Below are 26,867 nucleotides of genomic sequence, written 5' to 3' on the forward strand. Positions count from 1 at the left end.
CAGTATTCTTTGTTCTGCAGTATGACCTTTGAGTTTATTTGCCATGGTTCTCCTGACTAGGAACTGCAGTTTATTACTCTTGAGATGTAATTACCTCTAATGCCAGCTTGCAATTTGTGTGGTTAGTCTTGGGACTGCTAACACTGTTTTCAGCCCCGAAGTTTTGCTATCAATTGATGCTGTTCACATTCATTCCATTTGTTAGGTATCTGGACCACTTGCCCCTGGATCATGTACAAGTGGCTGCTTTCTCCATCCTGGGCAGCATCTCTCAGCCCTGTACAAAGGCTTGTCCTGTCGCCTTGATGGTTGTTTACCATAATCTACGGCTTGGATGTCTCTGTGTCTGTCCTTTTCCCACAGTTAGGGATTGTGCTTTGGATGCTCTGAATCTGTAGGAACTTTCTGATGGTTTGCTCATGTCTCATGCTGACATCCATGCTGCCTTCCAGCACCTGTTAGAAATTTGTTTCCTGGATCTCCTTTCTCCTCCAGCCTTCCCCCAGTACGCTTTCTGCTGGTGCGAGTGACAGCTGGAACGGTGCGATGGCCTGTGCCAGCATTTGGTAACACCCGGGATATGGTTTTAATGAACAGATTTCATCAGGCGATTCTCCTCTGTCAGCTGGTGGCATAACCGAGTACAGAGCCGCAATGTTAAGCACAGTCTGCGTTCAGCCTCTTGCTGCTTCAGCTTCTTTTTCTCACGTGTCTCAGCAAGACAGACAAACCCGCTGTTTTCCTGAAGGGCCTCCCATGATGACACAACCGTCCTTCTTCAGTCTTTCATTGCCGGGAGCATACACATGTTTTCATGCTGGAATCTTTGGAGGGGTTTTCTCTTTCTGCACAGACGTGGCCCCTTGCGCTGCCCCGTCCGTGGGCCAATGCTGCGTGATCCCAGCCTGCAGAAAACACTTCTACATCTTCTACGATCCTGCCGTGCTCGCCGGCGCCTGGGCTGTCCGTCAGTGCGCTTCTTCCATCGATTTTATAAATATTATTTGAAAGGACTTTGGAAGGGTTGTGTTGTTGTTTTTTTTTTTTTTTTTAAGTATTCTACATCACTGAAGTATTTGCATTAACCTCGCGCTTGACTTTCTTAGGCTGAAACGGTGCCGTTCGCGGGGACTTGTATTGCCTGAGTAGCATTGGCTATGAGATGCAGGCATACGTCTAATAAGGATGAGCTGCCAAGATGTAAATTAAGAGAGAATAGGAAGCTGATTCCAAAGCTATTGTTTTACTGTCTTTAGTGATGTCATTAGTATTCCTAAAAGTTTAACTTAGATTGGGGATCTGTACATCTTCTGAGCGTGTTTGAGATAGTTTTACAGATGTAGAAGTGTTTTCTGACTGAGTATTTAAGTTGTGGCCTTTCTAGAGCTTTTACTGTCTTGTTTGGAACAGGCTTCAGAAATTCGTCTCAAAAATCCATTAATTAGAAATGGGTTTGCCTATTCATTTTCAGGTATCTGCAAGCACACTGAACTGAGCATGCTACTTCCATTAGGAATAATGACCTGACCCGATAGCGGTCCTGACTGGAGAATTGAATGGAAGCATTTAAGTGGATTTCAGACCAAACATGTAAACACTTGCAGCCTGTTAGAGCAACAATTTTCATTTGCTGTTTTGCACTGTAAAACATTTCCTCCCAGAGTAATTTGAGTATAAGTGGGGTTTACTGTAAGGGGCGGGTTTTTTGTTTGGTTGGGTTTGGATTTTTTTGGGAAGGATTATTGCTTGGTTTATTTTTCTTCTGATAAAGTCTAACAATAGTCCAGTGTGAAATGAGATTACATTTGCCCTTGAAAAGGAAAAGACCTTACAGTCCTCAGTGCATTGTCAGTATGTGTTAAGTTTCATATGACCCCCGTGTATGTATTTGGGGCTTCACTTATTGTCAGAGAAGCTTTCGAAGAAGGTATGACTGGCAGACGAATACATTTTACAAGTCTGCACACTGATAAACTGGATAGGGAGTATGAATGGGTATGAAAGCTGCGTTCTCAGATAGGAGTTTCTGAATGTGAGCTCTGATTATTATACATTCTTTGTTTCCCTCTTTCAGGTATTCACTTATAAACAGAGCACGATCACACACCAAAAAGTAACGCCTATGCATCAAACAAGCACAGAGAGCGTGGAAGACATGGCAGCGCTCGTAGATCTCCATGAAGGCTCCATTATGCACAACTTATTCCAGCGGTATCAGCAAGATAAAATCTATGTAAGTTTCTTCTAAAATTAAGAAAAATATCCAGAGGGAATGCTTTTTGAATGTGTAAGTGCTGTGTGTGTTCTGCTGTTCTGTTGTGTCTCCCCTCCTAATGTTCTCCAGTTCTTTGTGTATCCACATAGAGCTGAAGCATTCCTCATCTAGTGACTCCTCGCCAACAGCGATGGAAGGAGAAGGTAGCTCAGAGCTGTCCTGGCAATCCCTTGGAAACCTTGAAAAACTGGCATGTTATGTATGCTCTTAGATGTCTACTGACAGGGTTACGAAAAGGGCTCTCGTTTTTCTCTTCTCCTTTAGACTCTCTGACCCAACAGTTTGTGCTGTGTACGTCACCAGAGATTATGTGATGGGATTTAGTTTGTGATGGCCGTTTGAGATGCTGTCAGGCCAGGATCTCAATTCTGATCAGCTTCTGTTTTTCTGTTGTAGTAGAAAGGGGATGGTACTACGATCATCAAGCTGAGGACCTGTGCCATTAAATAAAGATAGTCAGAGTTTGAGGTGTATGAGAACAGGCAGCTGTTTATCAGTTTAGAAAAACCTAGGAATTAGTCCACATGGAATTCTTCTTCTCAGCTCTGTAATGAAGGTTTTTGTGATTAGATTTACCTGCTTTTCAGATATTTTAATGAATTTTGAACTGACTAGATAGGAATCTTTCCCGAATCAGGAGCTACACTAAAAATGAGAAAGATAGAAGGAATATTAGTGGCTGTTACAGATTGTGAAATCTCACTTTTCAGTGGTTCAGTGGTTGGTGGTTTTGTTTTTTTTTTTTTTTTTTTTAAATTAGTAATTGCGGTACATAAGTAATTTTTGTTTGCATCGCCCATCTAGTCCCTTGATTTGGCCATATACATGCTTTATTCCAAGCTTCATCTATTAAGTTTGCCTTCTTTATTTTTAAAGATAGAATCATAGAATGTTTTGGGTTGGAAGGGACCTTTAGAGGTCATTTAGTCCAACCCCCCTGCAGTGAGCAGGGACATCTTTAACTGAATCAGGTTGCTCAGAGCCCTGTCCAACCTGGTCCTGAATGTTTCCAGAGATGGGGCTTCCACTGCCTCTCTGGGCAACCCATTCCAGTGTTTCACTACCATCGTCATAAGTCTAAATATACCCTGTTTTAGTTTAAAATATCTTAATGTAAAAATAAACTTTCCATCTATTTAGAAATTTTTTTATGATAAAAAGCAAAAAAGGGCTCAAGGAAATGATGTTCCTTTGCACAAAGTGGCTAGTATGGGGCATCCTAAATGTTGAGGTAGTTCTCTTTACAAAAGTCTTTATGTATATTTTTTTCTCAAAACAAATGAACCATTTTGCCATTCAGAAAAAACAGTAAACAAAAGTTGAATAGCATGTATGAACAATCCTGCACAGGGGAAAATAGCTACTTGGTAAGAGTTTAGTTTTCCACCAGTGTTATTAGATTAGAATCTAATACTCGGTGTGAGTCAAAATAAATAAATAAATAAAAAGTTTTCTGAGCCATTGTGTGTACTCAGATGGAGGATAGTTCCCGCTTTTAAAAAGCGTATGTGTAAAAGGGGGTGATTTTTTGTAGAGGCAAAGAATAGCCTTGTTCTGGAGAGACATGTCCTAGCTTATTTCTCAGCTTGCCAAGGCAAGTTTAGAGTATTCTGATACTTGGTGCTCAGTGCGGTGTACGTTTCTAGACAAACAGGTTTGTGTGCTGTTAATGATGACACATCTTCAGTTGCTGCCGAATACTCATTGTCCCTTCAGTTTCGCTAATTTTACTGCTTACTCTTTTCAGTCCACCTTACCTAAAAAATGATTGAAAAGGTGGTCAGAAAAAAGGTGTGTTTTGAAATGCATACGAAAGCCTCTCTGTTGTCCTGTACATGTAACCAGGACCTGATGTAAGAGGCATCTTCTTTTCTCCCTGCTCATTGATACCCCACTCCTGCTGTGCCAGTGGTAGTATTTTAGCAGGACAGGGCTCCAGGAACAGAAACCCCAAGAAGAGCCGATTGAATAGCTTGAATAGTTTTATGAAACCTCATAGATATATGAGCATGTGTTGTAGGAGGAAGTGTTGTCACGGCAGAATGAACTGTGTCTTTTCAAGCCAAAGGTTCTTAACTGTATTGAACAGTTCAAAGATATTTTAATTTTTGATGTTAAAAAAAAATTAAAAATGGACTGAAAGGTGCATTAAGTTTACCTTTCTTGAAGGCATGCTGGCAGCTGAAGAAATTAGGCTCCTAGTGATTCTGCTTTGGGACCAGACTAGTTTGTGTACAGGATAGTGCCATTGGAGTTCATGCCAATCAAAACTTTCCAGATTGTACATTTGCCTTCTCCCTTCCCTCCAAAAAGCCCTCTCCCTTGGCCAGGATTTGCTTCATCGGTGTAGTGCACACGCTGTCTCTTCTGTCTGCCTTGGCAGCCTGGCTGTATCTGTCCCTTGTGCGTTAGGGATAAATCGGGGAGGCGTGTGCCCTTCTCTACTCTGAGCTTAGGGGCTGGTCATCCCATCGAAAGACATCTTGCCATCCCCGAATATAAACCGTATCCTGGCTTTTAGCTCACAGGTGTTTTGTCCCTCTTTACTTCAGCTCTGTGTACCTCCTTGTCTACAACCTGTGTGGGGGAAAAAGATACGCAGAGTTGCATGCTGGCATTTTTTGAGTTATATGCATATTAATGTGGTTCCTAAGTCTGGCAGCTTTTTGTTAGTTTTCTCTGTGGCAATGAGACCAGGTAGCACCTTTGTACCCTTAATGAGGGATGCACTTAATTAGGACGTAAGTTTTGGGGCTTGCTTCTTCACACACACATAAAAATTATATGAAGTGCAATATACTAAATTGTAGTGTAAAGTGTATATAATTTCAAAAATACAGAAGCAGCAATTAAAAAGGAATTTAAACAGTTGCTTTCTCAGGAAGACAATTATTTATGCAAATCTTCCACTGTTAATTTGTGTGTTTGTCTGTATTTGAGGAGCTGTTTCTCCAGCTATGAGCATTTAAGAAAATATGTTCACATGTTTGAGTTCAGTTTAATCTTCCTTTACTTAATAACGTTTTTGTCTCACATAATCGTATCCATGTTCCTAACCATTCACTGCTTCCTAGTTAGTACTATAAAGGTACTTGCTGTGGATGCCAAGTTTTGTCAAACACATCAGTGACTTTCTTTGCTGCTGCCAACAACTGCATCTATAAAGGGTCAGCAGAGGATTTTCTATATTTCTTGCTGGTTTTTGGGGAGGGAGGAATATTAATTTGGCACACGGACTCTGTTCATAGTGTGAATGATGCCTGGCTCTGTACGTAATGAGTTGGGGCTCTTAGCTGAATCTGTGCTGTTAGCAAGAAGGTGAATGACAAAAGTTGTTTGTGTCTGGGTGCAGACATCTTTTTGTATCCATGTCAAGTCTGTTGACATCTGCTTGTAATACTTTTTATCTGAATTTCCATAAAAGAAAAGAGTGCGTGTTTTCCCTTTTTGGCCTGTGAGAAGCATGGGATGTACGTGCCCTTTCTTGATTGCTTTAAGCAGTCTCCTCTCTGGTATTTTTTCAGGTTCCTTGATTAATACTGCTTTTGTCTAAAAGTTTGCTTCTGGGCTGTCACCGCTCTTGTTGTCCAGGAAAGGAGCCAGAGTTAGGATGGCAGTGATCATATGTTGCAGGGGTTTTCATTGCTGTTTCCTCCTCCGTTTTACTCTGTCAGGAGCAACTTGATAGGGGAGGTCCAGCTTCTGAACATCGGCATACGAGGTTTAATGTCTGTCTGTGAACGCTCAGAATAGCTTGTGTGCTAGGCTGGTATGTGGCAAAACATAGAAAGATAAACACCAGCGCTAAAAGCAGAAGGTGCCCACATTTGAAAAGGAAGCCTTTTGTGAAGGCGAATGAGGGATTTGGTTGCCTTTGAAGCCAGGCCAGCGCGGGGCACACGACGCGGAGAGGGGAAGTGCTGCGGCGGCCGTTTGTGTCGCTGTTCAAAGGCAAGCTGTTCCCAAAGCTGTTGATTCTGGTTTACTTTTAGTTAAGTACACACTGTGGAGAAGACTGGCTTAGCCTTGGAGAGGAGGCCGTAAACCACACCGCGTGGATTGCGCTTGCAAGACGCACAAATTACGGTGTTCGAGCTGGCTCCGGGATGAGCTGCGGTTGTCTAGTCTTCATGGCCAGCGGTTGGTTACTGATGCAGGCGGGCGAATTTCAGAAGAGCAGACCAAAGGGTTAGAGAGCAGCTTTCGCTGAGGTGAGAGGCAGGCTGGAAATAACTGCGGTATCCATTGTGCAGGTCAGTACGGAGGTTTTCAGCATCAGATCCACCCTCGTTTGCCTGAGTTCAAGCAATAAACAAGTTTTTTTTCTTTTTGAATTAAGCTCTGACGTGCCAGGTAGGCACGCTCCCCTTTGAAGTGGCGATGATTTGACGCGTGCCCATGTTGTTTAGGTGGAGGATGTGTACCTGTGCCCGGAGAGGTGTGCTGTGTGGGGTGGGGTGTGCCGGTCCCTTGGCCGCCCTCCTCTGATGGGGAGAGTGGCCTCCAGGTGGTCCAGCAGTTGGGTGTGGTGGCCAGGAAGGGTAAGAGAGAACATACCCTATTTTTGCTCACTTCCAAGTTAGGACTGCAGCTTGCCCACCCATAATTATAACCATCTGTTAGGTTTGTGTGCATATGTATAAAAACTGCTGTACCAGCCACGTAGACATGTAGTGCTGTGTACTGGCCACATCCACATCAGAGGGAGGTTGATGGTAATTAGGAGCTTAGTTTTCATGGCTGGCTTCCTTTCTCTCTTCAGCTGAAGCAACAAACATGGAATAACTTGGATGAGAAAGCAACATTTCTCCAATTTTTAAAAAAGGTGTTAAACTGGAAAAGTTGTCTCTTCCCTGACAAGGCTGCTTGCAGAGCTCCTAGCCACTTCATTATACCGAATGCTCAGTTATCTGTTCTTAAAAGGTATAATCAGTTGTTTATGCATCGATTTTTAAATCTGTTTGTGTTTTATTTACTTTAGCAGCATGTTCAGTTGTAGTTTGTTAAACTTGCAGTAATTAGATAGTTTATCTCCCTCGAAGTCATAAGGGTTCCCCGAGGCAAGCAGTAGATGTTTGTGCACTATTAATCAATAGTCACCGTCGGGATTTTTTCAAATTCTGTTTGCAGACACAGACACTTTAGTATCTAGGTCAGTTGCTCTCTATGACTTGTTTGTCTAGGTTTTTGCATATTTGCTTTTTTCCTGAGTACAGTAAAACTCATTTCAGATCTGGTGCAGTTGCTCTGTGCCATGTTCTGCGTGTTATAGTGAGAAAATAGCAGGGCACGCTGTCATGGTTAATTAGATACAGACAGACAGACAGAATTCGTACAGTTTGAAAGCACTCTTGTTCATATGTCTTCTACCATGGACGCAAGTTGTAGGTGGAGGCAGAGAGACAGAGGAACATCGGTAGAAGACAATAGCCCCAAAGCGTTTACTTTTAAAAATAAAAACCATCATGACTGATTCCTTGAATGGAAAAACTTGGATGCGCTCCCTGCAGAAACTGAACCTAAACCGAATGGGTATCAAGGGCCCATACACCATCCTGGACAGTAAAACAGCCTTGGTCTTTGGCCTGTCATGCTCCGCGATATAAGTAAGTGTGGGCCATTGATGTGAAAAAAACCAAACAACGGTACACACACACTCTGTCGTTAATTAGTGTGACAATGAAAGCACGGACCATCAAGCAGACCTTCGGAAGTTGAGTTTTCAGTCCTCACATGGGGCACCATTTGTGGCATTGAAGGCATGTGGCAGAGAAGCCACAGACCCCATGTTCCTGTGCAAGCGCAGTCAGAGTGATCCCATTGCTATTTATCCCTTTTCTCATTGGCCCCAGACCGAAGTCTCCACACCTGCAGATCCTACAGCTCAGCCACCACACCTGCAGATCCTATACTTATCTGCCACACCTCCAGATCCTGTACTTGCTCCCACAAGAAATTAGTACCATAAAATACATACTGTACATGTACATTTAGACCAAGTACTTAGTTATTACACTAGCTCCTAGAACTACATTTATCCTGGTCTTGTCTGCAACCCAGCTGTGGTTGCACAGTTCCTCCCCACAGGCATCCAATGCTCTAGAGCTGTCCCAAGCAACCGGTTTGCAGGATCTGCTCTATGGTCACTGAGGAAGCTGCTGTTTATTTAATTGCTCTGCTTCTACGCTAAAGAAATTTTAAAAGTGTGCTGCTGGATCACAGTGTTTTTCATGCTTTCCTATGCTACCGGAGAGATGGGGAAAATTCTCTCCGCCAGCTCCTTCCGTGGAGGTGCAGAGAGCAGAGAACGCCGTTGCTAAGAATGCACGACAAATGTCTGTGCATAGCCACTTACCTCCATAATTAGCATGTTATGCTTGCACACATCAGATAATGTTTTCAAAATGTGGTTCAAAGTGAGTTCCTGTCTCCGAGCATTAATTACAGCTTCCATTTCACATCTGTTACTAGAGAGCAGCAGACAAAGATCTATATAAACACAGCAGGCTTTTAATTGGAAATCTAGTGGAATTTATTTCTGGTGATTGCTGCTTCTAAAGGATGGTCAGTTATATAGCTCAACAATTGTCTGCCAAAGGCCAATTACCATTATTTTTTATTTGTTTTCCTTTTTTTAATACATGCTAGAGGAAGAACATGGCTGTAATGATAGGAGAAGTAAACAAATGCCATCAGTTGGTTAACCAGCTTTGCTTCTGAATTCCTCCATACTGCAGAACTTGTGGGACTGCTAATAACAATAACAATAAAGAACGTTTGCCTGAACTTTGTCCTCACAACTGAAAATACTGGGGATTTTAAAGGTGCATATTTTCAGATCTTAGAAAATATTTCGGCCTGAGGTGTTGTGATAAACATGATATCATTAAAAAGGGAGCTGCTCAGAAAAGTCTGTGTAATTGAGTATGCTATCATGCATGCGACAACTACACAAACACTTTGCAATGTATGCGATGGCTACATGTATGCGATGGCTACACAACCACATAAATTTATATTACAAACACATAAATTTATATTACGGTTTGAAGCACATTAGGCACTTCTTGGTAACCTGCTGTGTGTATGTGCTGCAGTAGGGATCTTACCCTCTATAATCAGCGGGATGTTTCTGTGAGACAGATGGGGGAGGCAGAGGAGGTCAAAGTTTTACTAAAACATCAAAAAACTTGCTCTTTCTGTCTGCTCTGTACCAGTATTTTTCTTCTCATTTGGTTGGTTGGCAGGAGAATAAATAGTATGTGCAGGGTCAACAGGGTCAATTCCTGTTGACTTCCAGGAGTTTTGAATGATACCTAAGCCCTACTTAATTATAACTTCATATCGAAACCTGCAAAGTAGAAATCTAGCATCTTGTGCAGGTTTTGCCATTGGTGACAGTGTATATTGCTCATGTCTTCTCAGATTTGAAGGCTTGTTTTCGTGTTATTTTTTCCGCACCCGTATCGAATGTCACTGCTAACTCTGTGAGCCAAGAACAGAAAGTAGACCAGCACGCAGAATCAAAATGAAAATTTTCCAGTCATTGGTGTAAGTGCCAACAGCAGTTTAGTGCCATTCAGCCAGAGCTTCTGCAAGTGGTGCTGAACGTTTCTGTGTGCGCCTTTGCCTCGCTTGCAGGTGAGCTTTGGTTCCTTTCTCTAAGGTCTGTTGCTCCCAGTCCTGCAAAGGTGTTGAAAGGAGTGCAAGCATTTGGACTCTGAAACTTAAGCCGCTTGTCTGTCACCAGCACGTTTTCTTTACGTGAGTTAGGCTTTGACTGTAAAGTGAGCCGTGCAAAATATAGGGCTTGTGCTACACTGTCCAACTGCCTTATTCACATATTCCAGCAGTTAAATACTAGAAAGGCCACAGACAAACCATTTAAGTTGAGAACGAATTAACTTACTTCTGTAGCTATTGTCTTCCTGCATAAATGGACTATTGATTCATTGCCAGGCTGTTACTTTTATTTGAAAAGACGTAGTCCGTTTCTCGTAAGTGGTTTCAGCTATTTCCTTTTGATGTCTGTCAGTCTTTCCTTTTAAAAGCAAATGGAGTCCAAAAGTTCCATTTAGCAGATTTTTGACTGCTAATACCATTTGCCATCTTAGTGCTGATTTCTAGACCCACGGCTATTTGGCAGCAGTTTGGTGCTATCCAGCAAACTACCTGGCATAGTCTTAGATTTCAGTTATTCTAGCTTTTGATTTCTGTTTTCATGCTCTGTTAAAGCGTAATTCCTGCTCTTCCTGCTCTCCTCCTAAAAAAAAAAAACCCTTTCTGTAGAAGAGGTCTTAAAACATTAAAGGACCATGGACATTATGAAAATGTGGATATCGGTATGTAAAATACTTGCAGGCAGAATGAAACAGATCTCCAACGCTTTACATTAAAAATATTTCTCCGGTGTTTTAGAGACACTGTTTTTTTGGTAAATCATCTACCAGCATTTTTGTTTTCTCTGAAAAGCCCCTTCGTCTTACCCATATGAATCTATAGGAAGGAAGAAGACCATTTTTGTCTTTTCCTTGCTGGAGGGTGAATTAGACCTTCAGACAGCTTTGAAAGACTCATTTGAGCATTGTGCAATAACAAAGCAGGAAGAAGAACGAGTGTGTGGCCACAGGCCATTTGGAATGAAGTGACAAGCCATGGGGTCTCCGCTCTTTGTGGGGCCTCTTCTGATTTAAGCTAGAGATCGCCTGGTTAGAGTTAAGCTGTGCACTTGTGCGCACAGATTGCTACAGCCTGATGTGCAAACCTACATTCACATGTTGTATTGCAGCCTATGAGAATGACAAAAATCAATGTCTCATTCCGATCGATTGTGTTTTTTTGTTCAGGAGGTCACCTCCTCTCTCCACTTGGCAATGGTGGAAATAGATACTCTTCCATAACTGTTTATATAAAGAGTCTGTGCCCAAAAGATCATTATCCTGACATCCAGTAGATAGGACTGCTACATGGTAGAGATTGTATTATATTAGTCAGCAAAAACATGCAATAAAAACAGGGAGATTGGGTCCTTTTTAGACAGGAGAAAAACTGCCAGAAACCTGTGAAGTTCTTAAATAAGGAAAGATGTCTGACATCAGTATTATTGTGTGTTGTTTGGGTTTTAAACCTTTCGCTGTAACAATGCTCTTTTATCAGCTTTTCTTTATATTGGTTTCCATATTTCCCAACTGAATTTTTTTGTGCAGATTCTGGATAACACTTGTAGAGCTTCCTTGATTATCTATATCCACATGGAACAGTGTGTTCAGAAGGAGAAAATTAATGGGAAAGTAAGATGAGTTTAATTTATAAGTGTAGCTCTTAACCTGTGGAGAGCTCTTAGTTTTGTGCGGGTTCTTCACCATCTCTGAGCCTTCTGTGGAGTTAAGCTGAAAGATGTGACTGCCTCCGTGCACTGTTTTAGGTATTTGCCTTGGCAGCTAAGGTGACCAAACCCCACTTTTTAACCCTTAAGAAATAGACAGGTTCAGGCAGCTTCAGTTAGCTGCCTAGAGCGAGGACACGATGAATGTGCAAGGCTGAAGCTGTAGGGAGTGACAGGATTCACTTAGTTTAGAAGTTAAGGTAGCCGGGTTGCAAAGTACCACATTTTTCATGAAGAGGTAGCATAGCCTTTGCCCTTGGAAGGGCTTGAGAGCAAGACTGTGTTGCTTAATACTCTTGTACCAGGGGAAGCTTAAGGTCATATTAGTTGGGTTGAAGGGTCAACATAACAGACAAGGATGCATCTAATAGGGTATGCTGTTGGCCAACAGTTGCCTCTGATCATCTGAAATAATGTATTTAAAAAAAAAAAAAATCCAAAATTGTTCCAAAAATCTTCTTGTGAACTGTGCTGGTGAAAACAAGCATAAAGCCTGGCTTTGAAAATGCCTTGGTCTGGTATGCCTTGGATCTGGTCTGTGCTCAACACAGGAAGGGAAAAGGCCACCAGGGAGGTAGTTGGTAGAAGAGATTGCTGCAACTTACATCATAGACTGAAGCACGTGAGAAAGTGTAGCTAAGCGGTGTGAATGTGCTCGAGAAGACACTTTTCAAAAACAATGTCAAGGAGAACATTTAGCGGGTGGGTCTTGGATGTAGGTAGCTGCCTGTTGGCACTTGATCTTCTTAGGGACATTCTCTGTCGTCTTCTGGTTCCCTTCTAAAGGTCCTCTCCTATGCATGTAGTTTGGCCTGTGTTTACAAACAGCTCATTTTGCAATCCATTCTATGCCTGACCTTGAGAAGAAAAAAAGACAATTTAGGAGTCATAATGTTGAGCGCATTGACAAGAAACATAGAGATACATTGTCAAGCACTGGAACGGGCTGCCCAAGGAAGTGGTTGAGTCCCCATCCCTGGAGGTATTTAAAAGATGGATAGGCGTATTGCTTAGGGACATGGTTTAGTGGTGGAATGGCAGTGTTAGGTTAACAGTTGGACTTGATGATCTTAAAGGTCTTTTCCAACCTAAATGATTCTATGAGTCTATGATAAAGAAAAGCGAAGCTGATGTAAATTTGGGCAGATGGAAACCCACCGCGAGTCACCAAACATGGCGAGGGCTGCAAAAGCCCAAGCATGTAAGGATGATTATAGAGTATGACATTTCCATCTTAGAAATGGCTTGATTGGTTGAAAACATCTAAACTTGTAGTTTAGTGCTTCACTTTGATTATGGTTTTTAAAAAAGGAGCTTGGCTTCAGACATTTTGGTTTATAATTTAGAGAGACAATTGGATTCCATCCCACTGAAATTAGCATGGGACTAGTTGAAAGATGGAGTATACTTACCACAGAGAGGATAAATCAAGGTCCTACCAAGAACAAGGGCATTAATTATCATACTGTTTATGGCATACCCTTGCCCCTTCTGCTGCCTCCCCTAAAAAGCATGCCAAAATATGGTCCAGCCATCTTTCTCCTTTTTATGCTGACGTGTACGTGGTGGTTGACGTAGATATCTTTGCCTCAGAATAAACTCAGGCGTGATGACTGTCCATCCCTTTACCTGAGAGAACTGGGAACGATGGAGGCTGTATCTGCAGTGTGGGGCAAACTCTTCTGTTCCCAGGTTTTGCATCCTGACACCTTGAAATTTGGTGTTGAAAACATAACAAAGTTTGACAGCTATTTTGTGGTCTTTCAAATGTTGGCTGCCTCTGCACATCCTGTGAAAGCACTGGTGTTGTAATTTGGTAATGTTTCTGTGGCTGTGATGATTTAAAGGTATGAGAGATGTGCAAGTTGTGTGATAAAAATCTTTTCCCATACATTGTCTTGAAGTGACATTTAAGTAACTTTCTAGTCAGCCAGATGCACTGCTGTTTTATTTGAAGTTTCTCATATATTAAGGGCAAGCCCAGAAAATACTACAGGTTGATACCAATACCCCTTTAAAAAAGAAAACCAAACAAACCCTTTCCAACACAGAATCAGTTCCTTAAGTGACTCCAGGAAAGTCAGGGGTTGCTCAAAAACAACCCAGAAAGATAATTTTTGAGGCATCTGTAAACATGCTTTTGTTTCTGTAATGAGATTTTTCCTGTCTCAAAGCAGAAAGTTTTGAAAGCACTCTTAAGGGAGTTGGGCAAAGTGCTGTTTCTCAATGTTAATGCATATATCTGTAACAGAACATCTTAATTCTGTATTTGATCGGTTCCAACATTTCTAGTACCAGCTTGTGAAGAATATATTGATTTTCGGTATCATTGAACAAGTGCAATGATAGCAATTGAGGAAATGGCCCCAGGTTGTGCCAAGGCAGGTTTAGGTTGGACGTTAGGAAAAATGTCTTCACAGAAGGGGTTGTCAAGCATTGGAACGGGCTGCCCAGGGAGGTGGTTGAGTCCCCATCCCTGGAGGTACTTAAAAGACGGGTAGACGAGGTGCTTAGGGACAGGGTTTAGTGGTGGGATGGCAAGGTTAGGTTAACGGTTGGACTTGATGATCTTAAAGGTCTTTTCCAACCTAAACAATTCTGTAATTCTATGAACCTGAAAAAAATTTTGAAGGGGAAATTACTTACTCTACTTTTTCTTCTTTTAGTCCAAAAGCCTTTTCTACGTGGGAAAGAAAGACATTTCAAACTGTATTTAGTTCACCTATTGCAAACTTGTTTCTTGTAATTTTAAGTTAACTTGAAAAAGTGTATTTTAACTAATAAAGCTTTTTATATTACCTACATTTGTTTGGCATCAAACTAAAGTAAACTGATTGAGTGTTCCTTAAAAAAAAAAAAACCAGAACAACCCTCTCATGTTAGACAGGACTAGTCTGACCATTGCAAGTTTTTCTGGAGTATTTCTGTGGGTATCAGAAATCTTCGTGAGCTCTTGAACCTTGTTAAAGAACTAATTGGTTTTCAGTGTGTGAAGAAGTCTGGGGTGATTTCAAGATGCGGGTTCAAAGCTGATTGCTATCAGAAGGCAACAAGCGAAACAAAAAAAGCATTCGGAGAACCGATGAAAAATCTCTTCCTTTCTCAAGTACATCTTTCATTTTGAGTCTTGTGATGCCATCGTCTCACTGAATGTCTAGCTGAGAAGACAGGGCTTGAACTTCTAATGTTGAAAGTCCTCTTAGAGGATCAGCAAACAGTCGTATTTCCTCTTTTTGTGCTGAAAGGGGGAGCAGGGGTGTCTGTGCTTTCTGACAGAAAACGTTTTGGGAGATGCGTTATCTATGTAAAATTTCAGTAAAAATTTAAAAGTGGAAAAGGAGGTCAACTTTTTAATATGGTAATCGAAATGTTGCATTGGGACTCAGGCTGAATAACTCAACTTTCATTTATTCTTGGGTTTAAATAATTACATCAGCAGTGATCTGATAACAAGTTGTTGCTGGTTTAGTCTGTAACAAAGCAATTCAAGAATTTGTGTGTGGTTCTGTCTGAAGTGTTGGGTTGGTCATACGGCAGAGAAAAGTAAACTGCCCTGTTCGTTGCCACGGATTTAAGAAGTCGGGCTTGTGATAGGAGCTCTACTGTAGCTGTGTTTCTCTGAAATAGCCCTCAAACTATTTCAGTTGGAAATCTTCAGAAATCCTGTCCGCTTGCAGTGCTCTGGCAGATGCACGAGCATTTTTCCTATTCATAACTGCTTTGGAGTGCTTCATTAAAATAAGTAATTGACTGCATGAATCAGATTGGAAACTGCAAAGAACAAAGAGAAAATTTAATTCACTCTCTTCTAAGCAAAGTGGAAGCAATGTTCTTACGTGAAAATACCTTTTCTGAAATTCCATCCCAACGGCTGCCTTGCGCGGTTAGCATAATGAAGTCATTTGGAGATCCTACTTCTGACTCTTAAGTGCTGTAATTTGCCGTATGATGATGCCTGGTGCAGAAATAGCGTTCGGGAGACAATACCCATCCACTGAATAGCCCTGCATTTTTCTCTGTATCTTTACACCAGTTTAACTTGCTGCTAAGGTGCTTGCACTTGCAAACCCAGAAAGTCTGCCCTCAGTGAAAGGTGTTGGGTTGCCCTGGGCGGCTGCTCAGAGTCCCCAAGGGGAGGGAAGGCAGAGCCCTGGGAGCAGGGAGGTGGTGGAGCGGTGCTGCGTGTGGGTGCAAGTCATGCTACCCCTCGAGTCCCTAACTTCATGGCTCTTAGAGGTGCCAGGGTAGAGGCTAGCGGGAGCAGGACCTACTGTTCATAAACCACTGCTACTAGTAAGAGCGTGTGATCGTCCCTGGATGGGAAGAGTAGTAAGCCTGGAAGCGATGTAGGAAGTGACTCTTGCAGCAGATCTTGCTTGCTGTTGAGTATCCCAGGGGAAATCCACAAAGACTTCGGGAAGACTTGTCTTTTAATGGGAACTTTTTAAATAATGGGAGTAGTTTTTAATAACGGTGCTGCTTCAGCTCATCGATCCCTTGCTGAACTACCTTGGGTTAAGGTGGAACTTCCGCTTGGGCAAGCCAACTCCTAGTTAGTCCGTGCGGATACCTGGTTGTGGCCGCTCCTGGGTTGGATTGTGACACTCGGTAGATGATAAATCTGGTCCACTGTGCCTGTGAAGAACATAGCTTTTTGTCATCTTGCCTTGGGCCTGAGTTTGTTCTGTCTTGTGTCATTATAATTTGGTGGCAATTTGTGCACGTGTTTAACTTGTTCTGCAAAGAGGTAATACGTATTCAAAGCCAGAAGACTGGAACCACAAAATTGGAGCTATTTCAGAAGAGGTTGTGGTTCTTCACATTTTTGCTGAAAGAAAAAGGGGGAGGGAAGGAATTTTTAAAATAGTGACACGTCCTAAGCGTTACTCCAGGGGGCGATTTAGGAATTGGTTTTGCTAGTATCGTTTCTGCTGTTTGCCAGGGTTCTGTTATTGCCATAATGCCCTACCTTTCTCTCTTGGTACCTTACACGAATTCTGAAGCAAAGAAGCCAGCTGACTTTATTAAATAAAAAACTTCCCTTATTCAAAGCAATGACTAATATTCTGGAAGCGTTTACATCGTTTTTAAAAAGTTATGCTTAAGCCATATGAAAGAGTGCCTCACGTTAAGGGAGTCTGTGCCGAAGTGGGCTGCTGTCGCCTCTTAGGTGTTTACCATTTGAGATAGGAGAAGCGAGAGGAGTCGCCTGGTAGCCGGCGGTGGTGCAGTTTTGCCAGTGCTTCATCGCAGGAAGGTCGGGGAGCGTGGTGATGTTGTTCCGTAAGGTATTCGATCACGCAGAGGCTATGGACTGAATGCTTACAAAGGTATCATGTTTGGCGGGAATTTTTTTTATTTGCCGTGGCATCTGTTGTGATGGTGTGCCTCAAGTTACTCTTTCTACATTTTAGTAAGACTTTAATCAGACTTTAGTAAGGCAAAGAGGAAGATCTATAGCAGTCTGTTTTATTGGTCATGCTTGCACTGTATTCATGTAATTTAAAAAAAAAAAAAAACAAAAAAACACAACAAAAAAAACTTCTTAAAATTTTGCCCATGCAATCTGTGCTGAAATATGTATCAAACTGCAGAAGTTTGTTCTCAGACGCTTCCTTGTTAGTTATTTAAGAATCCAAGAGGGGATGATCCCAGGAAATTAAAACTCTTGTCTCAGTGCTGTAATTGCCCTGTGATACGATCTTGTGTTGAAATGGTATCTTTCCTCTAGATGAAACCTTCTGAGCTATTGCACAGCATGGGTTTTTTTTATAAAACACGCCGATTGAAAGTTTACAGCTCTGCAGAAGGTACTCGAGTTACAGCGAGGAGGAATATTCCCCTCGCAGCTAATAAAATTGTCGTAATTTCAAGGAGGCTGCTGCAGTCCCCACAGCAAAAGCTGAAAGCTGCTGCTTGTGTTGGGCCTGATGGAGGAGGACGAACAGGTGGTCAGGGTGAGGAAGGAGAGCTGATACGCGGCGGTAATTACGTGCTAATTAAGGAGAAGGGGAGGGAGGCAGGCAGATGTGGAATGTAAATGCTGTGGAAGAGACTGACGGAGAGGAAAGGGAAACCTGGGGGAGCCAGTGGTCCCTGGGTGTCGGTGAGTGCCCCCGCGGTGGCTCGCCAGAGAAGATGGCGGCTGCGGGAGGAGCTGGTGGGGCCGCGCTTCTGGGGCGCGCAGGGTGCTGCTGGCCTTACCCAGTAGGGTAGGGTGCTGGGGAGGTGCAGAGAGCCCCCCCCCCTGCCCCGGTCCTGCTGTCGGCTTCACAGCTGGTTCCTGTCGGCGAGGAGAGGCTTGGCTGCTGGGGGAGCATCTGTCCCTAGCACCGGGACCGTGTTGCAGGGCTGGAGGCTTCACAGCCTGGCTCTTCCCAGGGCCGCAGCGGGGCTGTTGGAGCCAGGGGTCGGCGGCCTGCCTGTAGCCGCAGAAAGGGCGTGTAACAAAATGAAATTAGTATCACAGTGGTAACACCGCACACGCTGTATGATCTGTCAATTAATTTCACGTGCCTCAGAAATGTACTGGAAATTCTGGAGATAATGTCCTTAATGCTAGCTCCTACCTCACTTAGTTTGATTTTATTTGAAAAATACATTTATGTGAATAGAGGGAGGCTGGGAGAATGGACGGCGCAGACTGTTGCAAATGATCACATTACCACAGCCTAATGAGTTAAGGCAATGGGAACGGGCCTAAGCTGCTACCTGGGTGGTTTTAACTGCTGGGATAGAAATGAATGCCTTGTCAGCTGCCGTCGTGCATCAAACTGGTAATAAATTAAGTTGCAGAAACCCAATGCTTTGGGAGCATCTGCCAGTTCATGTGCTTTTCTTAGGGCCTGGTACCGTGTAACGGTGCTGGTGTCTACCATAATGTCTGCTACTTCTGTTTTAAAAATGACTAGCAGAGAAGGACTTGGATACTCTACATGGAAATACGGACTTTAGCAGCAATACTTGGGAGACAGTCAGGTTTTTATTAAGTCCAGCTAGTCCCTGAGAACGCGTGAGAAGCAGCTGTATACCAGCGCTCATAGGCATTACTGTGCAGATCTAAGTGGCATTAAGGCAGGGATTTGTACAGCCAAGAAGCTCTGTGCTGTAGGTGGGGTAAGCAAGAAAATACGATGCAGATGGAAACAACTTTTGCCCTTCTGTTACTTCTGTTGAAAGGAAGAAAGCAGGGGAAAAATACTAACCACCTTTAGTCAAAGGATTGCTAGGCTTTTGCAAACGTGTATTTGTTGTTTTTCATTTGGGAACAGCGTTAACTTCTTCCACCCCATGTGTAATAACAACTCGGGGGCGGGGGGGGGGGGGGGGGGGGGGTGCGCTAAATTGGTTCGATAGTTGCCTCTGTGAACCCTTACAAGAGCATCCCGGGACTGTACGACCGCACCGCCATGGAGCGATACAGCAAGCACCACATGGGAGAGATTGCACCTCATATCTTCGCTGTGGCGAACGAGTGCTACCGCTGCCTTTGGAAGCGCCACGACAACCAGTGTATCCTCATCAGGTTCCCTGCCGGTGAGCCTTTCGAGGTGATTTCAGAACACTGATTTGGGCCGCATGGAGAGGAGAGTTCCAAAAAGAAGCAGGCTTTTAAACCATCAGAATTTTGGGAGAGGTTTCTGAACTTGGTCTGTATCATTCTGCTGACCTCTAACAAAACGTTAATTTTTCTTATGCAGCTTATGCTTTCAGTTAGTGAAAAAATCTATTGTATTTTTGTGCATGTTTTGCTACTCACACATCTGATTCTATCCTAAGTGCTATTCCCACCGGTTTAAACATCCCTGTGCAGCTCAGGAGTTTGCCACCTCTAGACCCTGAAGGATCTAATAACCCACTGGTCTCGAGAAATGCGGTAAATAACAATAGCAAAAGAGAAAACCCTTCTCATTTAAGCCACTTAACTGCTGGAATAATCTTCCTTACTTTTTCTCACTGTGCTTTAATTTAATAGTGATTTAACAGCTTCCCATTTGATCCACTGTGTCGCTGCTATTGAGGATCTTGCTGCTGCCGAATGTACGTGGAGAGCAGTGGGCATTTCAATAGCTTTTTACTGCTTTCAGCTCCTCCTTCCTTCTTGCTCCAGAGGAGCCAAAAATGCAGCCAGCTCTTTTCCCTTTCCCCCGCCTGCCAGCTCAGCTGCGTTGGCTCCCAGCAGGCAGGGAGAACCCGAAGCCTTGCCCACCGGATCGGGAGGAGCAGCACGGTGGCGATGGCAGCGTGGCATCAGGCATCGGGCTCTGGGTGGGGGATGATGTTTGGGAGAGCCTGTGTTTCCCTTCCCTCTCCTTTTCTCGCCTTTGCAGTGTTTTTGTGATTTAGCCTGTTTGCTTTCAAACTTCCTGCAGCCTACCAGCACAAGTTAAATGTGGAGAGCCCTTCAGGCACAAGATGACACGATTTTGGCTGTCTCCTGGCCTCCATGGCACCCCTTGTGACAGCTGTGGGACCATGGTATGGGGCAGCCATTGGGGCAGAGAGGGGGCAAGGCAGAGAGCAGCACCTTTCGCAATAGGCAGTTTCTACTGGCATTTAAAATTACAGGCCAGTTTGCAAGGCTTCCTGGATAAGAGGAGGATTTGGCACGTGTAGTTCAGCACCCAAGCTGTTGTTAGAAATGTGAATCAGATGCAACACGGCTAGGTCTGGTTCCAACTTTCTGCAAGCTCTCAGGTTGCAGTCCCTGCCTCTGCCCTCACATCTAGGCAGGTCCTGCCTGGCAGTGGCACCAAGGCAGAGGGATCTATGTGTGTTTTTCAGCTTTCTTCAGCTGTATTTGTCCTTTTTTTTTTTTTTTTTTTAAATTTAATACATAGTGCTGTACATATAAAGCCGAGTCCAGGAAAAATAAAAAGCAGGGAGATCTTTGTCATGCAAAAACAGGTAGCCTGGAGTCATGATTTCATAGTATAATGTCAGGTAATACCTTGTGAATAGCCCACATACCCAAATTTTGGGGACCAAAATAATTTCTGGTGCCTAGAAGGTGGCTGTTGTTATTTTTGTTAATGCCATTCTGCACTGGCCCAAGTATTTTACCTTTCCTTCCAGTTCCCCACATGCTGCCAAGAGAGAAGCAGGTTGTGCCCTAAAAAGGACATAAGTAGAAGTTTCTGATGTTCCAGAGGAGTCTCCAGCAGTCCCTGCTCTGTAAACCTTGTGCCTTGGTACAGATAAGCTATAAGATGGAGAAGTTTTGCCTTAGCATTCCCTTTTAAAATTGTTTTCCGTGGTCATGGATTAAAACAAGGATTTGTATAAGTTCAGTGTTTCAGACAAGTGCCATAATACAACCTTATAAGGGTATGTTGTTTCTACAGAAATTGAAGGAACGTGCAATTCAAGACAAAAAATAGTCAAATCTACTTTCCTAAAGCCGTTATCTGTTCTATCTCTGAAGGAATCAGAGCAGGATATCTTTAAACTACTGAAGGTTCTCAGTGGCCCTCATGAGGTTTAGAAAAGTCCCTGTGATCATATACGTAGTTCGGCGCATCAGAAGTAGAGGTATAACAGTGTGCTCATTATCTTCGGCATCCTGGCCATTCCTGTATCTTTTACTGGCTTAGAATTAGATGTTGCAACAAGACACTGTCAGGCTTTCTTAGTTACTGCTGGCGTTTGAAAAAAACCCAGTCAAGTGGACCTCTATAATGTCTGAATTCAGGCAGATATTCTGTTCTTGTATTTAATGTAAGAGATGATAAAAAGGAAAATTTTGTTCCATCACGAAAACACAGTAAACAGTTACATCCAGTTAAAATGAGTGAATTCTTCATGTAGGCTTCTTTCTGATACAAACTCTTCACCTGCTCCTAATTTTGGGATCTAAAAACTCAGTAACAATTTGTAACAGCCTCGTGGAATAAGGTAAGGAAGGCTTCATGACAATCCTCTGGACTTGAAGTGCCCCCTGCTGGCATCCAGAATTCACTCAGCTTTGTTTTAGAGCTGTTTTCTTAAGGCATTGGGTTCAAAAACCTGTGAAAAAGCTTCTACTGTTTCAAAATGCTTGGGATATGTTTCTGGGTGGGGTGAGATGAGAGGGTTAAGGCAAGAACCTGAATTAAAAGCTGTCTTCAGTAGTGACTCAAAATGTAGTACAAATGCGAGACCATTTTTCCAGTATAACCACTCAGACCAGAGGTGAAAAGGAAGGAAATACAGAAGAGACGATATTAAATGGAGTCATTTGAAGATGCTTATTTATCAGTCTGTGTTACACACGTCATTTGTGATAATGCTGCATAAAAATGACTTAGCAGCCTAAAATGTCAACAAAATGTCACACTGAAGAAGTCGTGCACAACTTGTGCATTAGAATATTTACAGTTGTGAAATGGTATTTTCACTCTCCCAGGCAAAAAATTGCTTATCTGGCTGTTGAACTAGAATTTTCATGTAGACAAAAACGTCTACATCAGTGAATGCTCAGTTTCATGTTGATCTGAACCTTACATCAGAGTCCAGTTGCATTTAAAACAGGAAAAAAAAAAAGCCCACCATAGTTAAATTCGATGCCACAACAAAGACTTTGGAAAAAAAAAGCACATCATCATCTGATTTTTCAGCTGGGTGCCGTGGCAGGAGCTTGAAGGGAGTCCATCTTACTCAAGGAATAGCCCAACAGCTTGTCCTGATGTAGGGAAGGGACTGAGTTCCCCCATGATTAGCTGATGTTTGCAAGTTGGGACCAAGTTCAAACTTCCACCCTTTTACTGTAAGAACAGGGAAATATCTTTAGGCATTTTTTTTTGTTGCTGCTCTGTTTAAGGTGGTCTGGGCCATGCACAAGCAAACACATGCTCTTCTCTCCGATACAACAGCAGTTGATCCACTTTAAAGCACTCAAAAAGAAGTGTAGAGCAGTAGTCGAAGGAGCGGCAACAGTCACCTTGAATTACATTCAAGTCAGTGCTGCGAGTGGGAAATCACAGTCTGGCACCAGTTTGTGTTCTCTGTTATCATCTGATGGCCTGACATTTTTGTTACTGTTATTCAGCTTGAAAATCGATGTGAACCAAAGTACTCTTTGGATGAGCCCCAGATTTGTGATGGGAAGACGTTCTTACGAGGCTGACGCACCAAAATTCACGTGTGTCGAAGAAGTTTATTTGCTGAAGAGGCCCATTTTGTCTGGGTGTATCAGTCTTTGGGGTTTTAAAGCCAGCAGACTGAACTGAGAAGTGATTTAGAGTAGTGTTGATAGCTCCTCACTCGTGTTATGTCCTTCAGAATGAGGAGTCTCTCTCGGTGACCCTTTTTTCCACTGCAGCAGTCTGGAGTCCAGGCTGCCTTTAAGCGAGATGCCCTGCATAGAACAAATCATGGCAAAAGTCTAAAGATCTCCTAAGTGGGGGCCTTGTGGGACACTGTCACACTTAATATATTCACAATACTGAATGTAGTGATGTGGAACGAGCTGGGCACTTAAACTCATGGGGCACAAAGGTTGCTGGAAAGGTTGGCTGTGCACTAAGAAATTCACCCTTTCACTGACCTTGGCAACTTCTTGTGGGCACAGGCTTTCTAAGGAGTCTGAAAGATTGATCCCACTTAACCTACCGTTAGTGTCTGTACTGTAGGGTTGAATAAACAACTTTAAAGTTTAGCATGCTTGTTCTTGATTTTCATCTCATTAATAATAACTGTCTTTTATAGAGCATTTTTTAAAGGAAAAATGCAGAGGCAACTTGATGCACATGAAATATTGGGTCCCGAGCTAAGCAACACCATGCAGGGGTGAGATCTTACTGTCATGCTAGAGGGCTCCAGGAACCCGTCCACTCAGTGCTCAATAGTAGTTGTAAAACTAAATAGAATAGAGCGGTAACTAGTTAAGGAATAGAGAACACTGGGTAAATGCATCCTTTTCTCATATCTGGAGTGGTTTTGCATGAGCCTTTCTCCCCCCTTGTTTGATATCCAGGAGGACTTTGTGGAACTGGAGGTGGTTCAGAGGAGAACAAAAAGGAGCGATCGGAAGCACAGCATGGCTCCGTATATGGGAATGGCTAGTGGAGACGGGCAACTCAGGCTGGGGAGGCTATCCATGAAGTCACGCACAGCAGAGAGAGGGAGTGCTGGGATGAGTCGTTGGTTTCTCCTTACAATACGAGAACTAGGGGGCGTCATGCCAAATGAAGCTAACAGGAGGCAGATCTGAAACAAGAAGACATGTCCATACGCTTTTTAAGGGACCATGGCTAGAAACTCATGGAAGATAAATGCATTGAAGGTTACAAGACACGCAGAAACCAGGTTTGGATCAGGAACTCTCTGAACAGCAGATATAACTGGAAGCTGGAAGAACACAGAAGGGAAGTATCCCATGTCTTCTCTGGGCATCTCCATTTGGCAACTGTCAGAGATAGGGCACTGGGCAGGTAGATCTTTGGCATGACCCAGTTCTGAGCCTCTCCTGTTCGAAGAAAAAATCAAGAGCGTATAATTGTGCATAATACCAACTGTACCAGAGATAGGCACAGGAAGTATTTTTACATCAGCTTTGAATATCACACTTGTAGAATTGCTCTTGATTGCGATGGGGTTACTCTCAGCTTCCATGGAACTACAGATGCTCCAGAGCATGGGACAGAGGGTGGGGGCAGAGGAAGGATGGTGTCAGTGAAAGAGCTGATGTCCTCCTTGGCACCCATATCCCTGCTGTTGAGCTATACGCTGCTCAGAGGGTGAGAAATTAGGCAGGAAGAGGTATGTATCACTTGATGATTTTTTGCACTAGACAAGGATAATATAAGGGTTTGTGAAGCTCTTTCAAAACTAATAGTAGAAATGTTTTGCTAATCCTTTAGTGTACAAGGAGTCAGTATTAAATACGGGGAATATTAAATATTTGCTTTGTTGGCAAAGGAGCACGAGTGGGTGAGGGCCTGCAAAGAGAAAGGGAACAAATACCAAAAAGGCCAGACACCAAGGGTGTAACTAAATTAAAAAGATGGCAGAATTTGTTTGAGATGGTATAAGTACAATGGATGAATCATACTTGCTGGAAGATATCAGCGGATAGTATATCTTGTCTGAAGTTTTATGAAATACTTTAAAGACTCTCTGATGCTTCTTGGGAAACGCTTATTTCTCACCTACAAAACTCTCTGTCTCATGATGTTTTCTGAATGCCTTTTCCCTGATTATTTTTGTAATTGTTGGCATTCCTTTGCAGGAAGATGCCATGCTGCTTTCTTGGGCTGTACCTTTCTTCTTCGCTTTTTACTAGAAAGCATCATTATACTTTGCCGTAACCTAAAATCACCAGGGTCACCACTCAGCAATGGCACAACAAAAGACTGTTGAATAAACTAAGCTTGCTGCACATGCCCAGTTGTGCTCCATCAAAGTCAGTGACAAAACTCCCACTTGCTGCAATGAAAAGGATGGGATAAGACCAAAATATACCTGCTTTCATTGGGAGTCAACTGGAATTAGGCACAGCTTAATTAGGAAAACTAGGAATTAGACTGCAGCTTAGGATATAATGCTATGACTTCAGATGAAAAGTAAGCAAACTAGATAAACTTTAACCACGAGTTATGTTTCTTAATGGCTCACAGTGTGTTTTTAATTATAAGGCTGTGTAACTGAAGGAAAATTATATTGGGCAAATGAGCCAAATTTATACCTTCCCTTTTTAGAGCATTGGTTTTGAAGAGAAATTGGGTATATTGCCTTCTGTTTGTATCAGCAAGATTGCTTATTAATAGTTTGCTTTTAAAATGTCAATTTAGCATTATCAAATAGCTTTGTTCTGCTATGGGTGAAGATGAGAGGTTTTACATCTCTGATGGTGATGAGAGGTGGAAACTGTATATTTTGAACTCATGTGAATATGGTCTATTTGGGTGGGCATATAAAACATATGTTTAAAGAATATGTAGCTCACTAAGAATATCAGTATTAATTATACTAGTAGCCTTTTTGTGTTATAATGTGCATTGGTGTCTATAACCTCCTCTTCCTCACAGCAGGTCTCTCTCCTCAGCTAGATTGCTGCAACATAATCCCCCATCTTTTCCAGCTTAATTGCTATTCTGGATTTTCTCCCTGACCATTGCCATGCCTTTGTTCTAACTTTGTTTTTCCACATTGGTGAGAATCATTGGGTAGTTGTTTGCATTCAGAGAGCTCTTAGTAGCCTCATGGGTGTCCTGTACGTCCTTACACCATTAATGCCTTGAAATGCTGTCTGAACAGTGGTATGAAGTCTCAAGGTAGCTCGCATTTTGTGTCGAGTGTCATACTCAGCAAGCTTCTGCTGCCATCTGAGTATCACTTCTAATTGCCCTGGTCTTCCTGACCACCAGTAATTTAGAGTTTGCAGGGCTGGCCAGACAGAGGCTTTTCACCTGGCAGCTGGAACCATGCAAACACTTCCCTCCTCATCTTCTTTCAGTGGCGAAAGCGGTGCTGGTAAGACGGAAAGCACAAAGCTGATCCTCAAGTTTTTGTCTGCAATGAGCCAACAGTCACTGGAGCTGTCCTGCAGAGAGAAGACCTCATGTGTGGAGCAAGCTATTCTTGAGAGCAGGTACTAGATCTTTCAATACACGGGTATTTTTTCCAGAAGATATAAGCCTTGTCATTGAAATAAGAAAAATTGCAATGTAATTGAAGATGTGGGTGTGTTTACTGAACAACAAAATGAATATTGGAGAGGGGGAAATTTTCCATTAAACAAAATTACCTGGCTGCTCTAGAGAGTTGTGAGCACAGTGGGATATCTTAATGAAGCAAAAAGACATGGAGTTTTGAAATGGACAATGTGTTAGTGGAGGCTTTCATTTTTTGGGGGGGCTGAATTCAGATAATCAGAGTGAGGGAAATGGCTGATGGGAGGGAGAAACCATTGGTTTGGTTTGCACAGGCTGACGATAAGGTAGAACAAGTTACAGCACCGTGAGGATAAAGTGTGCAAGAGGTAAAAGCATGCTGAGGAAAGGGAGGATAAGGAGAAGTGATAAGACAGATGAATAAATGCATCAGATAAATTGGACATTCTACGCAAGCAAAAAAAAATCTCTGTGTTCAAATGAAATAACGCATGGTTCTAAACTATTTAAAAACAAAGGTGATTTGAAATGCTATTACTTTAATTTATCATGCTTCGTCTCTGTTTTACCTGTAATTATTTTTTTAATTGCCTCAGGACAAGGACTATTTTCCCTA

The 26,867-nt window shown here is 42.7% G+C and overlaps 1 protein-coding gene across 1 annotated transcript in view; it reads left to right on the forward strand.

Annotated features, from left to right (window-relative positions):
* Positions 1-2,107: 2,107 nt before the first annotated feature.
* The window catches only part of MYO10 (myosin X), a 96,617-nt gene continuing 71,857 nt past the window's right edge, over positions 2,108-26,867 (forward strand). Inside the window, 3 exon segments of the mRNA XM_035893426.1 lie at positions 2,108-2,239; positions 19,004-19,185; positions 26,095-26,229. Coding sequence (XP_035749319.1) covers positions 2,123-2,239; positions 19,004-19,185; positions 26,095-26,229 — 434 coding nt within the window. The 5' untranslated portion in view covers positions 2,108-2,122.

Source organism: Egretta garzetta, unplaced genomic scaffold (genome assembly GCF_000687185.1).
Source record: "Egretta garzetta isolate BGI_Z169 unplaced genomic scaffold, ASM68718v1 scaffold754, whole genome shotgun sequence".
Classification (NCBI taxonomy): Eukaryota; Metazoa; Chordata; class Aves; order Pelecaniformes; family Ardeidae; genus Egretta; species Egretta garzetta.